Here is a 19,809-nt window from a genome sequence, read left to right on the forward strand (position 1 = left end):
AGACTAATGTGGTCGGGAAAAATGAAGTCTGGAAACATTATGGTGGCGGATGTATATAGTAAGCTATGTGGTTGTGATGGCAGGTATATGGAGGATCTGACTATGTATGACCTCTAGAAAATTCACATTCCTATCAAAATCATTTGCTTCTCATGGTTAGTTTTCCATAACAAGATTCTCACATGGGAGAATCTGAGAAAATGTCATTGGCATGGACCAAGTATGTGTGATCTGCAAGCAGGAGGAGGAAAACAATGTCCACCTATTTCTCAAGTGTCAACATGTAATCCAGGTATGGGAAAAATTAGCTTTATATTTTGATTTTCCTTATAAACAATTCCTTGACATTACAGATTGTATGGGGTGGTGGAATAAACAAAAGCCTGCCTGGAGGATAATTCTGCTCTTCCTTTTCTGGTCCATATGGAAATGGAGGAACAAGCTCATATTTGAGGACCGGGCTGAAGACTTTGGACTGATACATGAGAAGGTCATTTCATTATACTCATTGTATCATGTACATGATAATGTACATAAAAAAAATCGTTCAAGGAGAAATTTCCCTCAGATGGTATACTCAATTGCTTTCTTTGACGGTGCGACACAAAATAATGTTTGTGATTGTGGTATATGGATAGTGATGTCAAAAGAACTTCAATACAATGCTCATTGGAATGCGGGTATAGGAACAAACAATAAGGTCGAGGAAATGACATTATGGGATATCTTATGGTTTGATGTTCTCGGTTTGTTGTACATGGTTAATAAATGAGAATGATCTTCGTTAAAGTATAAAGGATAACGCTTTACTCGGTTGCAAGAACATAAGTTAAGTATGTTCATGTTGGAATAGGCATAGTCCATAAACGTTAGTATTGTTAAAAAGAAAGCGTTCGGTGGTGCCACACCTTGCTACAAGCGGTTGGAAAACCACCACAGGTGTAGGGGCGTGACAGTTGGTATCAGAGCTCGGTCGGAGCTGGTGACAGGTGAAGTAGGTGCAGATAAGGTTATGGAGAACAGTCTGGGTTTCGTAGACTTGATAGTTTATGGCAAGACCATTCAAGCTCTAGAAGACACAGGTGCTACACATAATTTTATGACAACACGGTTAGCAAAAGAAGCTGGGCTGACATCTAATATGGAGGTCAAGGCAGTGAACTCTAGAGCTAAGGTGGCAGGTTTGGTACACAATGTACCTGTGCAGATAGAAGAATGGGAAGGTCAGTTAGACTTCATAGTGATGGAAATGAATGACTTCGATATGATACTTGGACGAGATTTCTTCTGTGATGAAGGGCTTCTTCAACTCGGTCAGGCAATGGAGCAAGGTGAGGTTGCATGTTGTGCTAACAAAGAAGAGGAAGCCGTGGTAGATGAAGATGCTGCAAACTTGATCATGATGGAGGATGAACTTGAGGCTGATCAAGTTGAACCAGGATCGTGCAGTTTGTCAACATGGATGAATGAGGACACTCACATGGAGGAGCCTCATGATGATGAAGTAAGTGATGATACTTGTGTTTCATTTGGACATTTGGGAGATGGACCGTGTGCAGGAAAGGGCAAAGCCAATTTGCCAATGCTAGGGAGGATCTCACCATGGATGACTATGATGGAACCTTGTATGGAGAAGCAAGGATTGTCAACTGTTATAGGGCTTGTTGGGGTTACTTGTGACCTTGTGATGAAAGGTGCAAGGACCCGGGACAAGGAAGGAACTTGATGATCATTATGGAGGATTGGGTCATGCTTTAGCCACATGGAGAATTGGCTAAGTGCCCGGCATGACTCATGGACAGGTTGAGGAGGGCACACACTTGTGATGTTTTGGGTGGACTTGTCATGGCCGAGACCAAGAGCAAGTCTTGATGGACACTTTGGTGGAGGAGCTATGATGAAGGGACTCATGACATGATGATGAGATGGTTGGGTGACCGAGTTCACTAAACCAAAGATCGAAGACTTGGATGAGATGGCCAGATGTTGTGATGTGTCTTCTTGGTTGGACTACATGGACAACTTAGTCATGGACATCAGGTTGGAGACTTGAAGATATGGAGCATGGCAGACCTATGCAAGGACATTGTGTGGAAGCACTTGTAGAGATGTCAAGGGACATCCAAAGAGGAGTGCTAAGGCATGAATGTTATGCAGGAGGACTTGCTAGTGTGACATGGGAACTTGAGGATGGCACATTGCAGATGATGAAGAGGGCTTCATGGACCTGAATGGGGCACATCAAGAATTGATAAGATTGGAGGCTTGAGGATGGCACATTGCAGATGATGAAGAGGACTTCATGGACCTGAATGGGGCACATCGAGAGTTGATAAGATTGAAGACTTGGATGGACTTGTGAGCAGCTATGGAGCATTCCTATTACATGGGGATGGGTTATGGAGCTCATGAGGACATGAGATTGTTGTGACTTTTAGAGGCTTCATGTATGGTGGACTTAAAGGTCTAATGCATTGAGGAGCTGAGGTCAGATGACTTTGATGCAGTATGAGATGCATAAAGTGCATGGACATGGCTTGGGAGAACTTGATGTAGAGGATCGATAAGAGACACTTTGAGGTGATGAAGTTACAATGATGATGATGATGCTTTGGTGATACACTTGAGCATGGGTTGAGCCGAGACTCAACGACTTTCTATACATGAGAGCTGATTTGATTGAGGATTGTGGGCAGCACATGGATAGGTGAGACAAGTGCATACTTGTTTCTATGAAGACTTGAGGATGGCACATTGCAGATGATGGAGAGGGCTTCATGGACCTGAATGGGGCACATCGAGAGTCGGTTTGATGAGATGATCTCTTCACTTTGGAGGAGACACACACATGGACAACATATTGCAGATGACAGTGGTTCGACATATGTTGCGGTGATGTTTGCCTCATGTGGAGGAGACAACATCATGGATGATGATATGTTGTCGATGACGACAACGATTTCAGGTGGAGGAGAATGTCAGGTCTTCGGGTGATTGTGCGATGGGCGCCGGGCACAAACGCACGACAGGCGCACGGTGGGCGCGCGCGACAACCAAGTGCGACGAGCTGCGTGGAGAGCGACACGATTGCAACAAAACCTGCGACGTTATCAAACACACAAAAATTGGCTAAGTGTCATGCACGCATATGTGAACGCACGAAGGTTTATATGCGTTGGACGTGGGCATAAAACTTACAACAAAACCGACTTGTAAATGGTGCATATGGGCATGCGTTTCCAACTTGTGGGGGTCGGCCATGGGCTACACACCCCCTTGAAAACATACGCATGAGTGGATATAAATGTAAGGGCATAAGGCTCATTTTAACACATCGAACTCTCATACATTCATACGCATAAGAGGAAAGGAAATCTGCGCAAGGAAGATAAGGAGATGCGCACATCTCATGCGCATCGTTATCTAAGGTGCAGTTTGGATTCCTAATGCCGGTTTGGGTGAGGCAAGTGTGCCGGGGGTCATTTTGAAGGCAATTTTGTGCAGGATTTGGTAGGAAGGTTGAGTGGCTCGGGTGAGCACTTCTTCTTACGCAAAGGTGCAGAAAATGTTGTAAAAGGCTGATCTATGCCTTGTTGTAAAATTATTCTAAGTGTTGGTTTGAAGATTGCCAAGCATACTTGTATTGTAATATTGAAGAAGCGGTTATAATATATTGTTGGGCAGACTTTCTGGGAGTTGCCCCTCCCTTTGTACTTGATTATTGTTGATGTTCTCGGTTTGTTGTACATGGTTAATAAATGAGAATGATCTTCGTTAAAGTATAAAGGATAACGCTTTACTCGGTTGCAAGAACATAAGTTAAGTATGCTCATGTTGGAATAGGCGTAGTCCATAAACGTTAGTATTGTTAAAAAGAAAGCGTTCGGTGATGCCGCACCTCGCTACAAGTGGTTGGAAAACCACCGCAGGTGTAGGGGCGTGACAACATCCCTCCGAGAGCAGATGCTTAACTGCTCTTCATTTTAAAAGGCATTCTACTGTGTGCTCTTCCAATCTGAGCAGATAATGGTTAGCATCATGCCAAGAGGCTACAGGCATGGGCCGACTTTCACCTTGGCTCCAGAGTGCTTGATGAAGGATCAGCTGCTGCAGAATGCATATCGGAGGTGTTACTGCTGGATGCTTTTTCAGGGTCAATAACTCTGGCGCGCTTACCTTCGTTGGGTACCTCCACAGTGACACCATCCATATCTATGAAAGCAGGTTTTGCGAGCAAAGCAAGATTTTCTTGATCACTTGTCAGCATCCACACCACCCGGGACATTGAAGGTCTCAATGCTGAACCCGCTTGCGTGCACAGAAGACCGAGTTTAATCACTCTAATGCCTTCTTCCCGTGAATAATTACCATCCAATGTGGGATCCATAACGGCCAAAGCTCGCTCTGTTTTATACAACCGCCATGTCTGGTAATTGGCCAATATCAACAAAAAATAAAACTTTAGTTAGCAAGAAGCTGTGAATACTGGAGAAAATTTCGATTAGAAAGATGATATCCACATAAACCATACTCTTTCGATGAGAAATTCTTCGGAGCTATGATTCTTTCTCCCGCTGATAATCTCAAGTAGAAGGACTCCAAAGCTGAATACAACGGCTTTCTCTGTCAGCTGTCCACGCAAAGCGTACTTAGGGGCCATGTAACCTCTGCAAAATGCCATATTTAATCAAATCTTCGTATGAATTATTTGGAAATCTCAGCATTCCATTAGTGGAAAATTTCTTACAAAGTTCCTGCAATTCTAGTGCTAACATGGCTCCGATCATCTGCAAAAAATTTGGCTAATCCAAAGTCTGCTATTTTGGGTCTAAGTTTATTATCAAGTAAAATATTGCTGGCTTTAATATCTCTGTGGATGATCCGAATCTCAGATTCCTCGTGAAGATAGGCCAACCCACGTGCAGTTCCAACTATGATTTCATACCGCTTTTTCCAGTCAAGTAAATGGCGTTTCGTTTCCTCTGCAATGTACAATTAAAATATTAGCAATCTATATGTACAAACTAAGGACTCTATGATCCATGCAGCGATTGAGAGTGAGTAGAAACCAAATAGAATCTTGTCCAGACTACTGTTATGGAGGTATTCGTAAACCAATAGCCTTTCCGAGTTTTCCACAGAGCAACCAAGCAATTTCACAAGATTCCTGTGCTGAACACGACTGATAAGATTTGCTTCATTCAGAAATTCAGCATCTCCTTGCCTTGAACTAATATACAGTCGTTTAACTGCAACCTCTCTGTTATCTGGTAAAATCCCCTGCAGATCAATAAACTTTAAAATGACTTCTAATCTCCATTACATTTAAATATCAAAGTGAATTCAATGCAGGACCAAGAGCTCACTTTAAATACGGATCCAAAACCCCCTTCTCCAAGCTTGTTCTCCAAATTAAAATTGGAGGTCGCTTCTCTCAGAAAATCGTACTTGAAAATGAGTTCCGCATTCCTGATACTTGGGGTTAAGCTAATCTCTCCTTGGTCACCTGCTAAAACAATTACATGTTAAACAAATAACTGAACAGTTCAGAGGACACAAGCTGAATATCCTTGAGGCTAAACAATTTAACAATTTCTAGACCTCGAGTTAGATAAATATGATCCCGACGCTTCCGTCGAGAGAAAAACTTCCACTTCCAAAGGCCTATGACTGCAATTAATACAACCATGGCAGCTACTATGCCCAGAATTATCCCGAGGACATTAGATTTTTGGCCTCCTGCAAAATTTACACAACAATTCTAACTAAATTGGATATCTTTTATTTCACCAAAACAAAATCTTAAAAACAGTACCATGTACCTTTTCATTGTAAACAATGTGAAGAACATACCAGAAGATACTGGAGGACTTTCCCCCAGTGGCGGCGAGAGAACAGAGGTATTGAAAAATTCATAAACCTCGTACTGCAAATAGCAATTCTTAGATCTGAATTGTGCCCCAAGAGCTCCACTTGGCCATCCGAATATATCTGACAGGGCTTCAGTTAGGCACGATCTGCAGCTTGTCCGGGACAGATCTCTCCAGCACTGCGCGAAGCTGTATATTTTCTGCGATATATTACCAGGCGCAGCGACTGAATCTGCAGCGAAAAGTTTGGGAGCCTCCGCAGCTTGAGCGGTAACATTTGAGAGCAGGGCCTTAACAGCATTTGTGAACTGCTGTGGTTGACTGCTATTGTAATCGTTGTAGAGAACACTTACTGACGAATTCTTCCTACTCTCAATGTCGTTGTAAAAGTTATGATTGTCGTAACGCAAGAAGCAGCCGTCTAGTTGAATGAATCCAGAAGTGTTGTGGCATCCCCGAACAAGATTTGCTCTGGCCGTGGACGCGCACTGTTTGCAATCGGAAGAATCTAAGTCTCCCCTGCACTGGACAAGCCCGTAAACAGTACTATTGTTGTTTGCCCCCTGAGCAACAATACTAGAGGTATTGAATCCGGTGGCATAAACATTGTTCACCAGTGAATCCAAAAGTATTTAGATTAAGCTGGAATGCGCTACCGTTTGTATATGTATAATTGCCGCTATTCCCACAACCACTCCAGACGAGAGGAGTCTCTGGATCAGCTGTCGTGAAGCGCATTCCCATACATAGACAGAAAATAAGCAACACAGTGGTGATTAATAGTTTCATCGTCATCCCCATTGCAGAACAGGGCATAGCATTGGAACACTCTCTGTTTTCTAATGTACCGAGTACAATCCAAAGGCCCTGTAAACCTGAAGTCAAAATTTGGATGAAGATGCTTTTATAAATCAATGGTATCAGAAAGCTACAAAATTAATTGGATTTCACACACCGGCGTGCCCCACTCAAAAGTGGAAGCTTTTGAGACTCAAAGAACATGGGAAGCCTGAATTATGTTTGTTGGATATTTTAACTAACTTTATTTAAACTATATTTTTCAAAAAATATTTCAGTTTGATTGCTTTTTCAAAAGCTAATTACAATCACTTAAACCAGTGAATCAATGATCCTGTAAAAAAGGACAACCATTCAATAAAAAAAAATTATGATAAGGTAAACTAATACTCTATACGTACTTGTTTAAATGTACTTAAAATTTTGATATAACAATAAGATTCTTTATTTAAAATATGTACAAATTGACCAGATAAACAATAAGACAAATAAAATATATATATTATTTTTTATTTTCGTATAAAAAATAATCTATTTTAACTTTTCCATATTAAAAAAACCTTAATATAATAATTAACCTTGCCGATGATGATCGATGGAGAGAGTAGGGTTCGATCCGGGAACCCTAGGCCCTAGGCCTAGGTGATGCAGACGGCGCAGGTAAGGACACGCAGGTACGGGAGCTTAGGGTGCTGGCAGTCTCAACGAGGCTGTTTTCTGGTGGGCAAGCGGAAAAGGAGACAGCTGGATTAAAAAATTCCGTTTGCAGTCTGGCGACGGGTTCCGTTCCCGTTTGGGCTTAGTGGGGTTTTGTTACCTGGTGGTTTTTCCTTCGCAAACTTTCTTGGCATTTTTACGACTGTTCCTTTCGTTGAGGTCAACTTCTCTGCCTGCAAGCGGTTTTCAGCGTTCTCCCCGGGTAACGGTTGCGAGGAGGTGGCAGTTATTACGGGGTTCTTGTGTTTTTTACTATGGTAATTCCAAATGAAACGGTGGAACTTGACCCAACCCCGGAGGATATACTCTCGGTCTGGGGAAAGGAGATCAATGAGCAGAATATTGGCAAGTTTTTTGGGCATCTCGACAGTCATGCGTCGGCATTGTTCTCGGCAGGAGGTCCGCGAACCACAAAAGGTCTACTGGACGAGAGTTGGGGTCTTTCAGGCGGCCTCGGCAATATCGGCAAGGGTTCTGAGGAGGAAAACGCTCAAGCAAAGTTAGATGCGTGGAGAGATAAGGTTATCGCCCCACCCAACAGTAAGTCTTTCTCCCCTTCTAAAGTTTTTTGCCCGTCTGGCGGCCTTGAGGACATCATTAGCTCTGCTCAAAACATAGGGATTTGGAGGCCTGTTGGGGGTATCCAAATTGCCGGGAAAGAGGTGGGCGGAAAAAGCAATCCGTCATCTGTTAACAGGGTTCTCTTTTCAAAAGACTCATCTCAGAAGTTTGTAGGGGCGGAGGGGTCCTCTGCAGGACTTGGTAAGGGTTTAAATCAGGGGAATTTTGCTCATTCCCTCGGTACCGGAAAGGTGATAGAGGATGGGACCTCGGTTGAAGGAGAAGTGGGGAGTCCTGTTGAAGGGTTGATTGAAACCCCTCCCAGACCTGGGAACGATCAGTCAGCAGTGAATGGATGTGGTTCGCAAAGGGTGGAAGGGGACCAAAACCCTAAGTTCGGAGACAAGGGTTCTGAGCCAGAAACGCAGAAGACAGGGGAAAAAAGGAAGAAGGCTAAACCCCTGAAGAAGAAGCGTTTTGCGAACTTGGTACTTGGGATGGACGTGCAGGTGGAGGATGTTCTAGATGTGGCAGAATGTACTCTCGTGGGCAGAATTAGAGGGCGCCCTGTTTCAGGCAAATCTTTAAGGCAGTGGGCGGAGAGCCAGTGGTTGGAAACCCCGGCAAATTCTTTCAAGACCAACACTCTGGTCAAGGGTTGGTTTATGGTTAGTTTTGACAGTAAGGAGGCGCTGGAATGGGTCGAGGGGAGGAACTGGGCTTTCGGGAATCGACCTGTTTTCTTTAAAAGATGGTCCCCCCTTTTCGATGCCTCGAAAGAAAAGGTTGAAGAATTCCCTGTCTGGGTCAGGGCTCCTAATTTGCCCCCCTTTCTATGGGTGGATTCTGTTTTCAAATCTATAGGGAATCTCTTGGGCACCTATCTGGACGCTGATAGATCGTTTCTCCATACCTATGAGAAAGCTGTGGCAAGGATATTAGTAAGGCTCAATCCGAAAGAAGGACTGGCAGAATCAATCACGTTGCAGTATAAGGAATTTGTTTTCGAACAGCCTCTGGACTATGAGCTTCTGCCCTTTCGCTGCCACCGCTGTCACGAGTATGGGCATCTGGCGAGGGATTGCCCATTGGGGAAGAGAAGAAGGAGGACTCAAAGCAAAGAAGAGGAATGGGAGGGTTCTCTGAGGAATGCTGAGAAACCAGTGGCGGGGTCTTCACCAAATGAAAATTCTATGGAAGATCTCTTTCATCAGTCAAAGGAGGGAGAACCGCGGGAGGACGGGGACCCGGTCCGTGCTGCAGCTGACCAGCCGAACTTGGAAGCGCCTCTTGCTGATCCGGCCATCGATCCTGAAAGTGACCCATCCGGTAAGCAGTCATCCCCAATCATTTCTCCCTTTTCTTCTGAAACAATCGTCGGGTGTAGCCCGCTGTTAAATAATTGTAATGATGTTATGCAAAACATTGAAAACCTTTCAGCTGCTATCCCCTCCTTAAATCTGAACTGTGAGGTTTCTCCCCCGAAAAGTCAGGGACCGGGTCCTTCCTCTTCTGTCTGTCATTATAACCTTAGATCCCTCAGTAAGAAGTCTGTCTGCCCGAATGAGGTTATGGAGCCTGTAGGTGGGCTAGGGGCTGAGGTTTCAAAGAGTTTATCCAAAAAAGGTAGAGGTCGAAAATCTTTGTTCTCAAAAGCCCAAGCAAAAGCAATTTTTGATGTGGCTGATGGCAAACAAATGTCGATTCCTGGGGCGCTTAGAGCAGCTAAAACCCCTGAGGCAGTTAAAAAATGATTTGTTTTTCATGGAACTGCAGGGGTTTAGCCAGTAAACCCAAAAAACTGGCTTTAAAAGACCTTATTTCTCGTCACAACCCGGATATTGTTTTCCTTCAAGAAACTTTGGGCAAAAGTACTGATATTGAAGCTGCCCTTCGCTCCTCCTTTCCGGGTTGGACTTTCATAGCTCTTGATGCCTCAGGTCATTCGGGAGGGCTTGCTATTGGTTTTAAGGAAGGGAGATTGAAGTTGTTAAATTTCTGGGGTCTGCCAAATGTTCTGGGTTTGGAGATCATTTCCCCTGATTTTGCTTTTCCCCTTCTGTTTGTCAATGTCTATGGTCCATGTCAGGGAAGGGTTTCTTTCTGGAACAATCTCCTTTCAAAGGGTCTGATAAAGGATAAAAACCTGATAATCGGGGGAGATCTTAACTTCTCCCTGGGTTTCGCTGAAGCTTGGGGGCCTCTTGCGAGGGAAGATCCTTTGACTGATTATTTCCAAAATGCCCTTCGCTCGCATAAGTTGATTGATGTCAATATCATAAAAGCTAAACCTACTTGGAGGAACAGAAGAACGGGGGAGGATAGAATTGCAAAAAGATTGGATCGGTTCCTCATCAGTGAAAGGTTGGCATCCAATATACCTTTGTTCAGGCAATGGGTGGGTGAAGGGGGGAATTCGGACCATTTTCCCATCTTGCTGGAATTCTCCAATCCCCCTCCTAAGCCGGCTGCTCCATTCAAATTTAATGCCTCTTGGCTACAGGAGGACTCTTTCAATCAACTTTTCAGAGATACTTGGAGACATTCGGGCATCGGTCATGTGGAGAATAAAGGAGCCTGTTTCATGGAAAACCTAAAAAGACTTAAGAAAGCAACCATCGAATGGGCCTCAGCTAGAAGGAAAAAACAAAATGAAGATTTGGTCAACCCAGGAGTCGAAAGAAAGAATTCTGGCTCTAGAAAAGAGTAGAGCAAAGATTTTATTGGATAGAGAAGAGGAGTGGAGATTGAAAAGTAGGGCTATCTGGTTGAAAGCGGGGGATGAAAATACAAATTTTTTTCATAATTATGCAAAGGGACGGAGAAATGCAAATACCATATGGCAGCTGAAGGACCCTGAAGGTAGAGAGGCCTCATCATTTGAGGAGCTATCAAATATGGGTAAGAGCCATTTTCAATCCCTCTTCTCTGATCCTGGGGGGATCTCTTTAGCCGAAATCATCAGAACAGCCCAAGCTTTCCCCCGCTTTGTGGAGGAGGAGGATGCTGAAGACCTCTTCAGAGAAGTGACTAAGGAGGAAGTAGAAAGTATTATTAAATCTATGGCTAAAGATAAAAGCCCGGGGCCAGATGGTTGGACCATCGAGCTTTTCTCCCATTTTTTTGATTCAATTGGGGCAGAACTGACTGAAGTAGTGGAGGAATCAAGGAAGAAAGGAGAAATTTATGGTCCTTTTAACTCAACTTTCATTGCTCTCATCCCAAAAAAAGAGGACCCGGAAACCTTTGAAGACTTCAGGCCTATTTCGCTGTGCAATACTATTTACAAGATTATTGCAAAAATCATTGCGGTCCGTTTGAAACCTATTTTATCCTTATGTATCTCAAAGGAGCAATTTGGTTTTTTGGACGGTCGTCAAATCCATGAAGCTATCGGGGTAGCTCAGGAGACTATTCACAGCATCAGGCAAGCAAACAAAAAGGGGGCTGTGCTTAAAATCGACCTCTCAAAAGCATATGATAGGATCAGTTGGACATACCTAAGGATGCTCTTGACTCATCTAGGCTTTAAGGTGGAGTTTATAAATTGGATCATGGGATGCATCTCAAATGTAAGTTTTGTTGTTCTGATAAATGGGGCTGCCTCCAAATTTTTTAAAAGCCAAAGAGGACTGAGGCAGGGATGTCCTCTTTCTCCTCTGCTTTTTCTCCTGGCAGCAGAAGGATTAAGTAGGTTGCTTTCAAATGCCAAGAGATCAGGTTTGATCAAAGGTTTGGAAGTTGTTGTTAATTTGTTCATTACTCATCTTCTTTTTGTCGATGATATTCTATTATTCTCAAATGGGACCATAAATGAAATTAAAGAGATTAAAATCATTCTTGATCTGTTCCTGAAAGCTACAGGGCTTCAAATAAACGATAGGAAGTCCCAATTAATATTCGAAGGTTTCAGTAGACAAGAGGAGATCCTGATTGCTTCTTATTTGCCTTTCGGAACCTGTAATATGGAGCAGCCGTTCAAATATCTTGGTTTTTGGCTAAAGCCATCCTCCTATAAAAAACAGGACTGGAATTGGTTGGTGGCAAAGATCGAACAAAGAATTTCCCATTGGAGTTTCAAGTGGTTATCGCGGGCAGGTAGACTTACTCTGGTAAATTCTGTTCTTCAGGCTATTCCGGTTTTTTGGGCTGCTTTGACTTGGATCCCCAAAGGGATTCTCCATAAAATCAAACAGATATGTAGCAGGTTCCTGTGGTCAGGGTCAAAGGAGGACACGGTTCTCCCGTGGGTGGCCTGGGATAAAATTGCTAGACCAAAAGACTGGGGTGGATGGGGATTAAAAAGTCCCTTTGATTTCAGTAAATCTTTGGCAGCAAAATCAGGATGGCGAATTATAAATTCGGAGAATCTCTGGACTAGAGTTGTAAAGAGGAAATATATTGACCCTGTTCCTCTTGAAGACTGGATTAGGAGCCCAAACAAAAAAGGAAGGAACTGCTCTGTTATTTGGAAAGCCACTACAGAGGCCTTTAAAGTCATTGAACAAGGTTTGGCTTGGCGGGTTGGAAATGGTGAAAGTTTGAGGATTGGCAGGGATCCGTGGGTAGGGTGTAGCGAAGGGTTTGCTCTACCCCCTGATTTGCTCATTCATCTGGATGATAAAGGAATCAAAAGCCTAAATCAGATAGCAAATATGGAGCAGTCATCTATATGGGGGCAGTCTTGGAAAACTGAAGAAGATTTAGGCTTAGATCCCATATGGAGGAATGAATGGCAGCTTTTTCTTCAGGAGCTTAGAAGATCAAATGTCAGATTAAAGGACAGACCGGACTCCCTGGTTTGGGCCCATTCTGAGACAGGTTTATATTCTCCTAAGGCTGGGTATAATTTTCTGATGAAGAAAAAGGGATGGGACCCTCCTGTTTGGTGGGCAAAGCCTCTGTTCAAGCTGAAGTGTCCCAAAAAGGCTAGGATTTTCTTCTGGTGTGCTTTAAAAAATAAGATCCCTTCATGGGAGATTCTTCAATCTCGTTTTAAGCAGGGTCCTGGCAGATGCCCGTTATGTTTTGCTGATTCAGAATCCATTCCGCATCTGTTTCTCTCATGTCCTTTTACAAGGCAAGTCTGGTATGAAGCGGAAAAGCTCTTGAATGTCAAAGTAAGGTGGGAGGGGGAAGTTATGTCCAATGCCTGGGAATATTGGTGGAACCATTTTCATGAGAAGAATCTGAGAAACCTTCCCCCCATTATTTGTTGGGGCATTTGGTTAGCCAGAAATCGAAGTATCTTTAGAGAAAAATCCACCCCAGCGGCAGCCATTGCAATCCAAAGCTCTGCCATTCTCGACAACATTCCTGAGCCGGAAGGTCCTTTAAAATCAGATCATCGGAGGGAGTTTCATATTAGAGATGGGATTCCGTGGGCTTTCTTTGATGGGGCAGCCCAAAATAACATCACAGGAGCAGGGATTATTATTCACATTAGCCCTTCTCACTCGCTTAAAGCCTCTGTGGGTCTTGGGATAGGATCCAATAATTTTGCAGAACTCTCAGCCTTAAAATTACTCCTTTGCTGGCTCATTCACAAAAATATCCTTGCAGTTCAGATTTTTGGAGACTCGCTGAATGTTGTAAACTGGGTCATCGGGAAATATAGATGCCAGCATTATATGTTGATGCCATTATTAGAAGAAATACAAAATTTAAAGCTGCAGTTTAATGTATTTTCCATTGATCACATTTACAGGGACAGAAATGAAGAGGCAGACAGGTTTTCTAAAGATGGTTTGCAGCAAGCTGTGGGCGCATGGAGAATAACAGAACAGTACCAGGACCAGATCCGTGTGTCGGATCTTCCCCCATACACTTAATGTGTTTTTTCCTTTATATATATATGCACTAGTTTATCAGCGGTTTTATATGATACTGGTGGCATATGAAAACTGTGTCTCTCTTTGTTTTCTGTTTGCTCTGTTTTGATAGAGCGTGTAGTGATCTGTGTTTATTGTCTTTGCTATGGGTTGTTTTCCTTTTGAAAGGAGACCCAGGTTCCTTGAGACTTTCTTGATTACAGTGTTCATGGTGTGGCTGTACAGGCCGGGTTCAGGGGTTTTATAGAGTTTTGTAGGTATGCTGCTGTTTACACAGAGGAGTTTATGCTCCTTCTCATGCAGATTTTGCAGAATGTTCACTCATATGTTTGTAACTTTTTTATTCCTTATAAAAAAGTTCGATTTTTTTCCTTGGAAAAAAAAAAGTTAACCTTGCCGATTAAAATGTATCTCTTCACTTCAAATGTGATCTAGTCCAGATTCTCCACTTTACTTCTATATAAAAAAAGAAAAAAACGCGAAGAAAGCGCTCCTCCCACTTTAGTCTGAGAATATTAAAAATGAAAAAAGCGCAGCAAGTGGTGGATGTCCGACACACTAAGTGGCAGATGAAGTCTTTGCTAATCCTAGACGCTTCGGGAATAATGAGGTTATATTGGTACAGGTGCGTAGAGCATATTACCGTTATATTGGTACACGTGCCTAGAACATATTGTACTCTCTGAAAGAAAATTAAATTAAGGTCAATTATTTCATATACGTAATCTAAGTTTATTATATTATAGGTTTACTATATATTTGATTAACATGCGGAAAAGGAATTTAAGTTTGGGGAGGGGCGGGAGGAATTGCCTGGAAAGTTATGGAAATTTTAGTCATATTTAGAGAAAATTTGACGTAGATTTTTGTAAATCCAAGTTATATTTGTTAAATTTCAAAATTTTTGGTGTCCTAGACATTTTTGATGGCGCTGAATCTATTTCCACCATAAAAAACAAGATTCAAACACTTTCCACCATCAAAAACAAGATTCAAACACTGCCTCTATAAGATTTTTTGAAATTTTTTTTGCCTGGATTCCTGCCACTTTTAGCCGTCCGGGTAATTCTTCCGCCTGTAAACGACCCCATTATGGATCTCTGTTTTGCATATTACAATGTTAAATGAGTTTATATAAATATTCATTATATATATATATATATATATATAGATATTATAAAAATGAGAAAGAAAGAAAGAAAGAAAGAAAGAAAGAAAAAGATTTTTTGAAATTTTTATTTTTTTTGCCTGGATTCCTGCCACTTTTAGCCGTCCGGGTAATTCTTCCGCCTGTAAACGACCCCATTATGGATCTCTGTTTTGCATATTACAATGTTAAATGAGTTTATATAAATATTCATTATATATATATATATATATATCTATATATATATATATATATATTATAAAAATGAGAAAGAAAGAAAGAAAGAAAGAAAGAGTTTTTTATTTATTTATATTTTATATTGTAAATATAAAAAATATAGATATATTATTATTTATTTAATAATAATCTAATTACCTCAATGGGGTGGGTGAATGGGCAGTATGAGATTTGGCTCTTGCAAGGTGATTGCATTATCATGATGCGTGTTTGGCATTTTGGCGGAGGTCGAGAAAAATGGCAAAGTGTTGGAACCATCCAAAAGGAACAAACTTATTATATATGGCAACAAGTGGGCATCCTCATCATTTTTTGTTGGTTGGGTATAGGAGGAAGGTCAAGTGGGTTTATTGAGACTATATATGCACTGGCTTGCTACCTGTGCACTCTCCATGGTCCATGTGGTCTAAGTGAGTTAGATGTTGGTGAAGCAAGGACAGTGCACAATGGGCACATTGGTTAAGAAACTAGCAGAATAGTTATTAGAGGAAATTTCACCGTGAAAGCGCCAATGAAATTTTCATGTCCATAATGTGTAAACCAATCAAAATCCGTTAAATTTAAAAAGAGGCACATGTAAATATTTTGGAAGAAAAAGAAAAATTTAATTGTATTTTTTGTTTATCTTCATATAGGTCTACTCAAATTTCAAGTGTAGACACTTATTGGATGCAGAGTTAAATTCCACATCCAACGAGTACCCATTAGAAATATTTTTTAGAAGACCCACATTGATAAAAATTGAAGGTACATTAAAAAAACGTGTTTAACTTGTTTTTTTAATGTATATTTATTTTTTATCAATGTGGATCTTCTCAAAAATATGCATAATGGGTACTCATTGCATGTGAAATTTAACTTCACATTGAACGAGTGTCTACACTTGAAATTTGAGTAAACCTATAAGGAGAAAAACCCCAAAATACAATTAAAAAATTTGGTTTTATTCTTTCCTTCCAAAATTCGTAAATTTTATTTTATTATTTTCCTATTATTTTATTATTTTTCCTTAGGAGGTCACTTTTAGGCTCAAATTTCCTCTAATGGTGGGATCCGAGAGAAGTGAGTAGGGACACCTGCAAACCAAGCACGTTGTGGCAAAAAAAATTATTATGGAATCAACCCGAAGTGTGCTGCTAGTTTGATTATGAAGGTCCTATAATCGAGTCGGAATTTGGGTAAGTGCTTGTTTTCATTGCCTCTTGATCTCTGCGTTCGGTTAGTGTTCGATGATAGAAGCTTGAGTTTTGGTCCATCATTGGCTTGGATGGAATCTTTGGGTTGTCTTGAGTCATCTATTTTTGCGCTTGCGACTTGTCCTAAGTGTTGGGAAGGGTGGTTCCATGTGGGTCATTTTTACTTCGTATTTTGAGAGTCTGTGGAGTATTGTTTGAGGAAAATTTGCTGATTACGATTTGTGGCGAATTAATATCATTGGGGGATCTTGAGCTAGCCCACTTGAGAATCTCTTTTGTTTCTGTGGTTAGGGTGAGGTGCTAACAATATTGGCCATTGCGGGTGGTGGAGGGCTACACAACCTCATAAGGGTTGGAATTTTCCTAGTTAGTGGTATGGGCATGGCTCAAGTGTCCTAGATTCTCAGCAGAGTTGGGGTTGCATGCTTAGTGCATGGGTGATCCATCAGCGAGGTCGTGCTCGAAGGGTTGTTGGTCATAGGGTGTAAACGGGGAGATAGTTGATGAGGGAGTGGGCAGAGTCGACAAAGAGGGAAGGTTGCCCACAACTGAACCCTGTCACTAGGCTTGGTGGAGCATGAGCAGAGGTATGAAGACCGCAATGAAATCATTACATTTATTAATGATATGCAATTCACCCAAGGAAATATTTTGGAGCGTCTCGCCTCGGTTCGTCGAAGCCAACACAGAACTAACGAGTAGTTGGATGAAATGAAAGTTGTATGTCTCATGTTGAATTCCATGTGCATGAAGGTTTTGGTTGTTAATTCGACCATGTTGTCGCTGAGGGACCAAATATTCTTTTATAAATGTCATCTTGGTGTTTTCAGTGTTCTTGAATGTAAGGCCTTTTTGTCTAGGTAGCTTCTTTGAAACAAGGCAATATCTTCTATGCTTTTGTATTGCTTTCCTGGCTAACAAATCCAGTCGAAGTGAAACTAAGAGAGTAGAGAGCAACTTAACTGTAAAATGTATATTTTTGACAACTTAATAGATGTTTTTTATCAACAAAGAAAACATAATAATCTAATATTTTTAATAAATATTAATGGTGTAGAATGATGATAATATTGATGACAGTAATGGTAGTTAATATTCACTAAAATCAAATCTAATTAATTAGAATTTTAAAAAATGGGTTATTTGTTTACTTAATTTTTTTTTCTTTTATGTTTATAATTCTTAAATTATTAGTTTTAATAAGCTAAAAAGTTGGAACATCAATGATATGTCTGAAATAGAAGAAAATACATCCTGGACTCAAGTTGGAAAGAAAGGAAAATACATTCTGCGCAGGAAAACAAGAAGTTAGTCTAAGTTAAGACAAAAGTAGTGAATAATGGAATGTAAATGCATTTGAATACTGGGAGTTTTTTAGAGAATTTTTGGTTGGAAAAGGTTTGAAAATTTTGAGACATGGGAAATTCATTGGAGGGTTTGGATTGAGCCACCATGTTCAATTTCAAACCTCCAAGGAAGATTGGAATATGTAAAAGTTCTGGCCTAGTAACCATAATTTTTTAATAATACAAATTCTTATTGTTTCTTTGAGAAAAAGAAGAGTTACAAACATCAAAATTGTGAATTGAGATTTTGAATTGAATTTGATATGGATATAATTTTTTTTAGTTAAAAAAATTTATTTTGGATGATTGGGAAGAACTATTATTATTCTCTTCATCTTAATTCAATTTCTATAAATAACATGTTTATTAAATATATTGTTATGCAAAAGAACCTAGTGTTTGCAAAGCAAATGGAGGAGCATACGCTTCGTTTTCAATGGCCATATAATTCTAACTAGATTTTAGTCCTCTAGACTTTAAACTTAGTATTTCCAATGCTTCTTTATAATTACACCGAAGGTGTTCTCTTTAAGGGGTTGGGGTGAGCCGACACTATTCACCCTCTCCAACCCCCACTCTATTTTCGTCGTCCTTCGTCCAGTGAAAATCCAACACATGGAAAGGTATTTGCATAAGACATTTTCTCGTGTCGTGGTTCAAATCACGTTAACCCAGTCAAGTCATGGATTTTTTGTCCACCGCCATTGTATTATATGTAATTTCCATTTCTTCGGCGATCCTGTTCATGTATATCGAAGATCATGTTCACATATACTGCGTATTTTGTATGCTCACATGCATATTCCTGTAACTTATTCGAAGCACTCTGGAGCAAACTGCAATGCAACCTCGAATGAAGCAGTTATGGCAAAGACATTGTTCTCTTCCAAGCCAAACACACCTCCCTCTCACACTCTCAGAGGCCCCTCGAAACACTCTGGAGAAAACTGAAATGAAACCTCTAACAAAGTAGTTATGGCAGAAACATTATTCTCTACCAAGCCAAGCACACCTCCCTCTCATGCTGTCAGATGCCCCTCAAATCACTTTGGAATAGATCATTTCTGACAAAGACATTGTTCTCCATCAAGACAAACACACCTCCCTCTCGTGCTCTCAGATGCCCCTCGATCTCCTCGAGGTGGATGAAACCCACTCGATGCACAAAATGAGATTACAATAGTCATTAGTATTAATTAGATCAACTTCTTGAGTCCAATAAAATGACCGTGGAAATCATAACATTCACTCCTTGAATCTAATTCTTTAACATAAAAAAACAAGAAAGGCATCTAAGATGAACATAATCACATGAATGAATACCCTGTAGATCATTCGGCAACAAATAAAATACAATACATTATAATGTGAAAAGTAAAATTAAACACCAAGAGAATAAGAATAACCAGTGGGACCATGGATAAGGACGAGCAAGTTTGGAATGTTGCAGTTTTTTTTATGCGACTTTCATGGGTTTGACTTGTTCTGCAAGTTTTCTTTCTGCCATTGTTTTTAACACGAGATGCTCATTGCATTTTCTGTTGAGTTACAAGCATATAAAATGTCCCTCAGATTTTTATGTTTCGATAACAAGTCTGTAATTCCGTGAGAATCTAATGCAAGTCTTCAACTTTCCTTTTTTCTTCGTTATTGCAGCTAGACTGATATGATTCTCCGCAGTTCATTATTTCAATCAAACTTTTGCCGGATGAGTATAGGCTACACAAGGAGGAATTTCTAGACCCCAGACTCGGCCCAGAGATTCAAACCACGGATCTCAATGTCACGCTGATTCAAAGACGACAGGGAAATAACACAGGATTTGTACTCAAAGTTATATTCTTCACTATGTAGACACTGGTAAAACTTCGAAGTGAGAAACAAAGAGGCGCATACCACTCTTGATCTCCTTGCATTAAGAATGCAACTCGGAAAAGCAGCAGGTGTTGAGTGTTTGCATGAATAACACAACACGGAAGAGAAGCAGGTGATGAATGTTTATTGTGTTACAGGGCAACTAAGCACTAATATTTATGACTAGATGTATTAGCCACGGAGGGAATTACAAACTATGTGAAGTCGTGTCTACCCCGTGTGTCGATTGGC

At 41.0% G+C, this 19,809-nt stretch overlaps 1 protein-coding gene and 2 pseudogenes across 1 annotated transcript; 1 reads left to right on the top strand and 2 right to left on the bottom strand.

The window, feature by feature from the left end:
• Positions 1 to 4,069: 4,069 nt before the first annotated feature.
• LOC149237283 (cold-responsive protein kinase 1 pseudogene) lies at positions 4,070 to 4,681 on the bottom strand (annotated as a pseudogene).
• An 837-nt stretch (positions 4,682 to 5,518) lies between these two features.
• Positions 5,519 to 6,671, bottom strand: LOC149237284 (cysteine-rich repeat secretory protein 38-like; annotated as a pseudogene).
• A 3,926-nt stretch (positions 6,672 to 10,597) lies between these two features.
• LOC149237285 (uncharacterized) lies at positions 10,598 to 13,777 on the top strand. The gene has a single exon (XM_089369219.1). It carries the CDS (start codon positions 10,598 to 10,600, stop codon positions 13,775 to 13,777), a length of 3,180 nt encoding a protein of 1,059 aa, XP_089225345.1.
• Positions 13,778 to 19,809: the final 6,032 nt, after the last annotated feature.

This window comes from Pinus tabuliformis, chromosome 8 (assembly GCF_031772625.1).
Source record: "Pinus tabuliformis cultivar Carrire ecotype Pingquan chromosome 8, CPIR1, whole genome shotgun sequence".
Lineage (NCBI taxonomy): Eukaryota > Viridiplantae > Streptophyta > Pinopsida > Pinales > Pinaceae > Pinus > Pinus tabuliformis.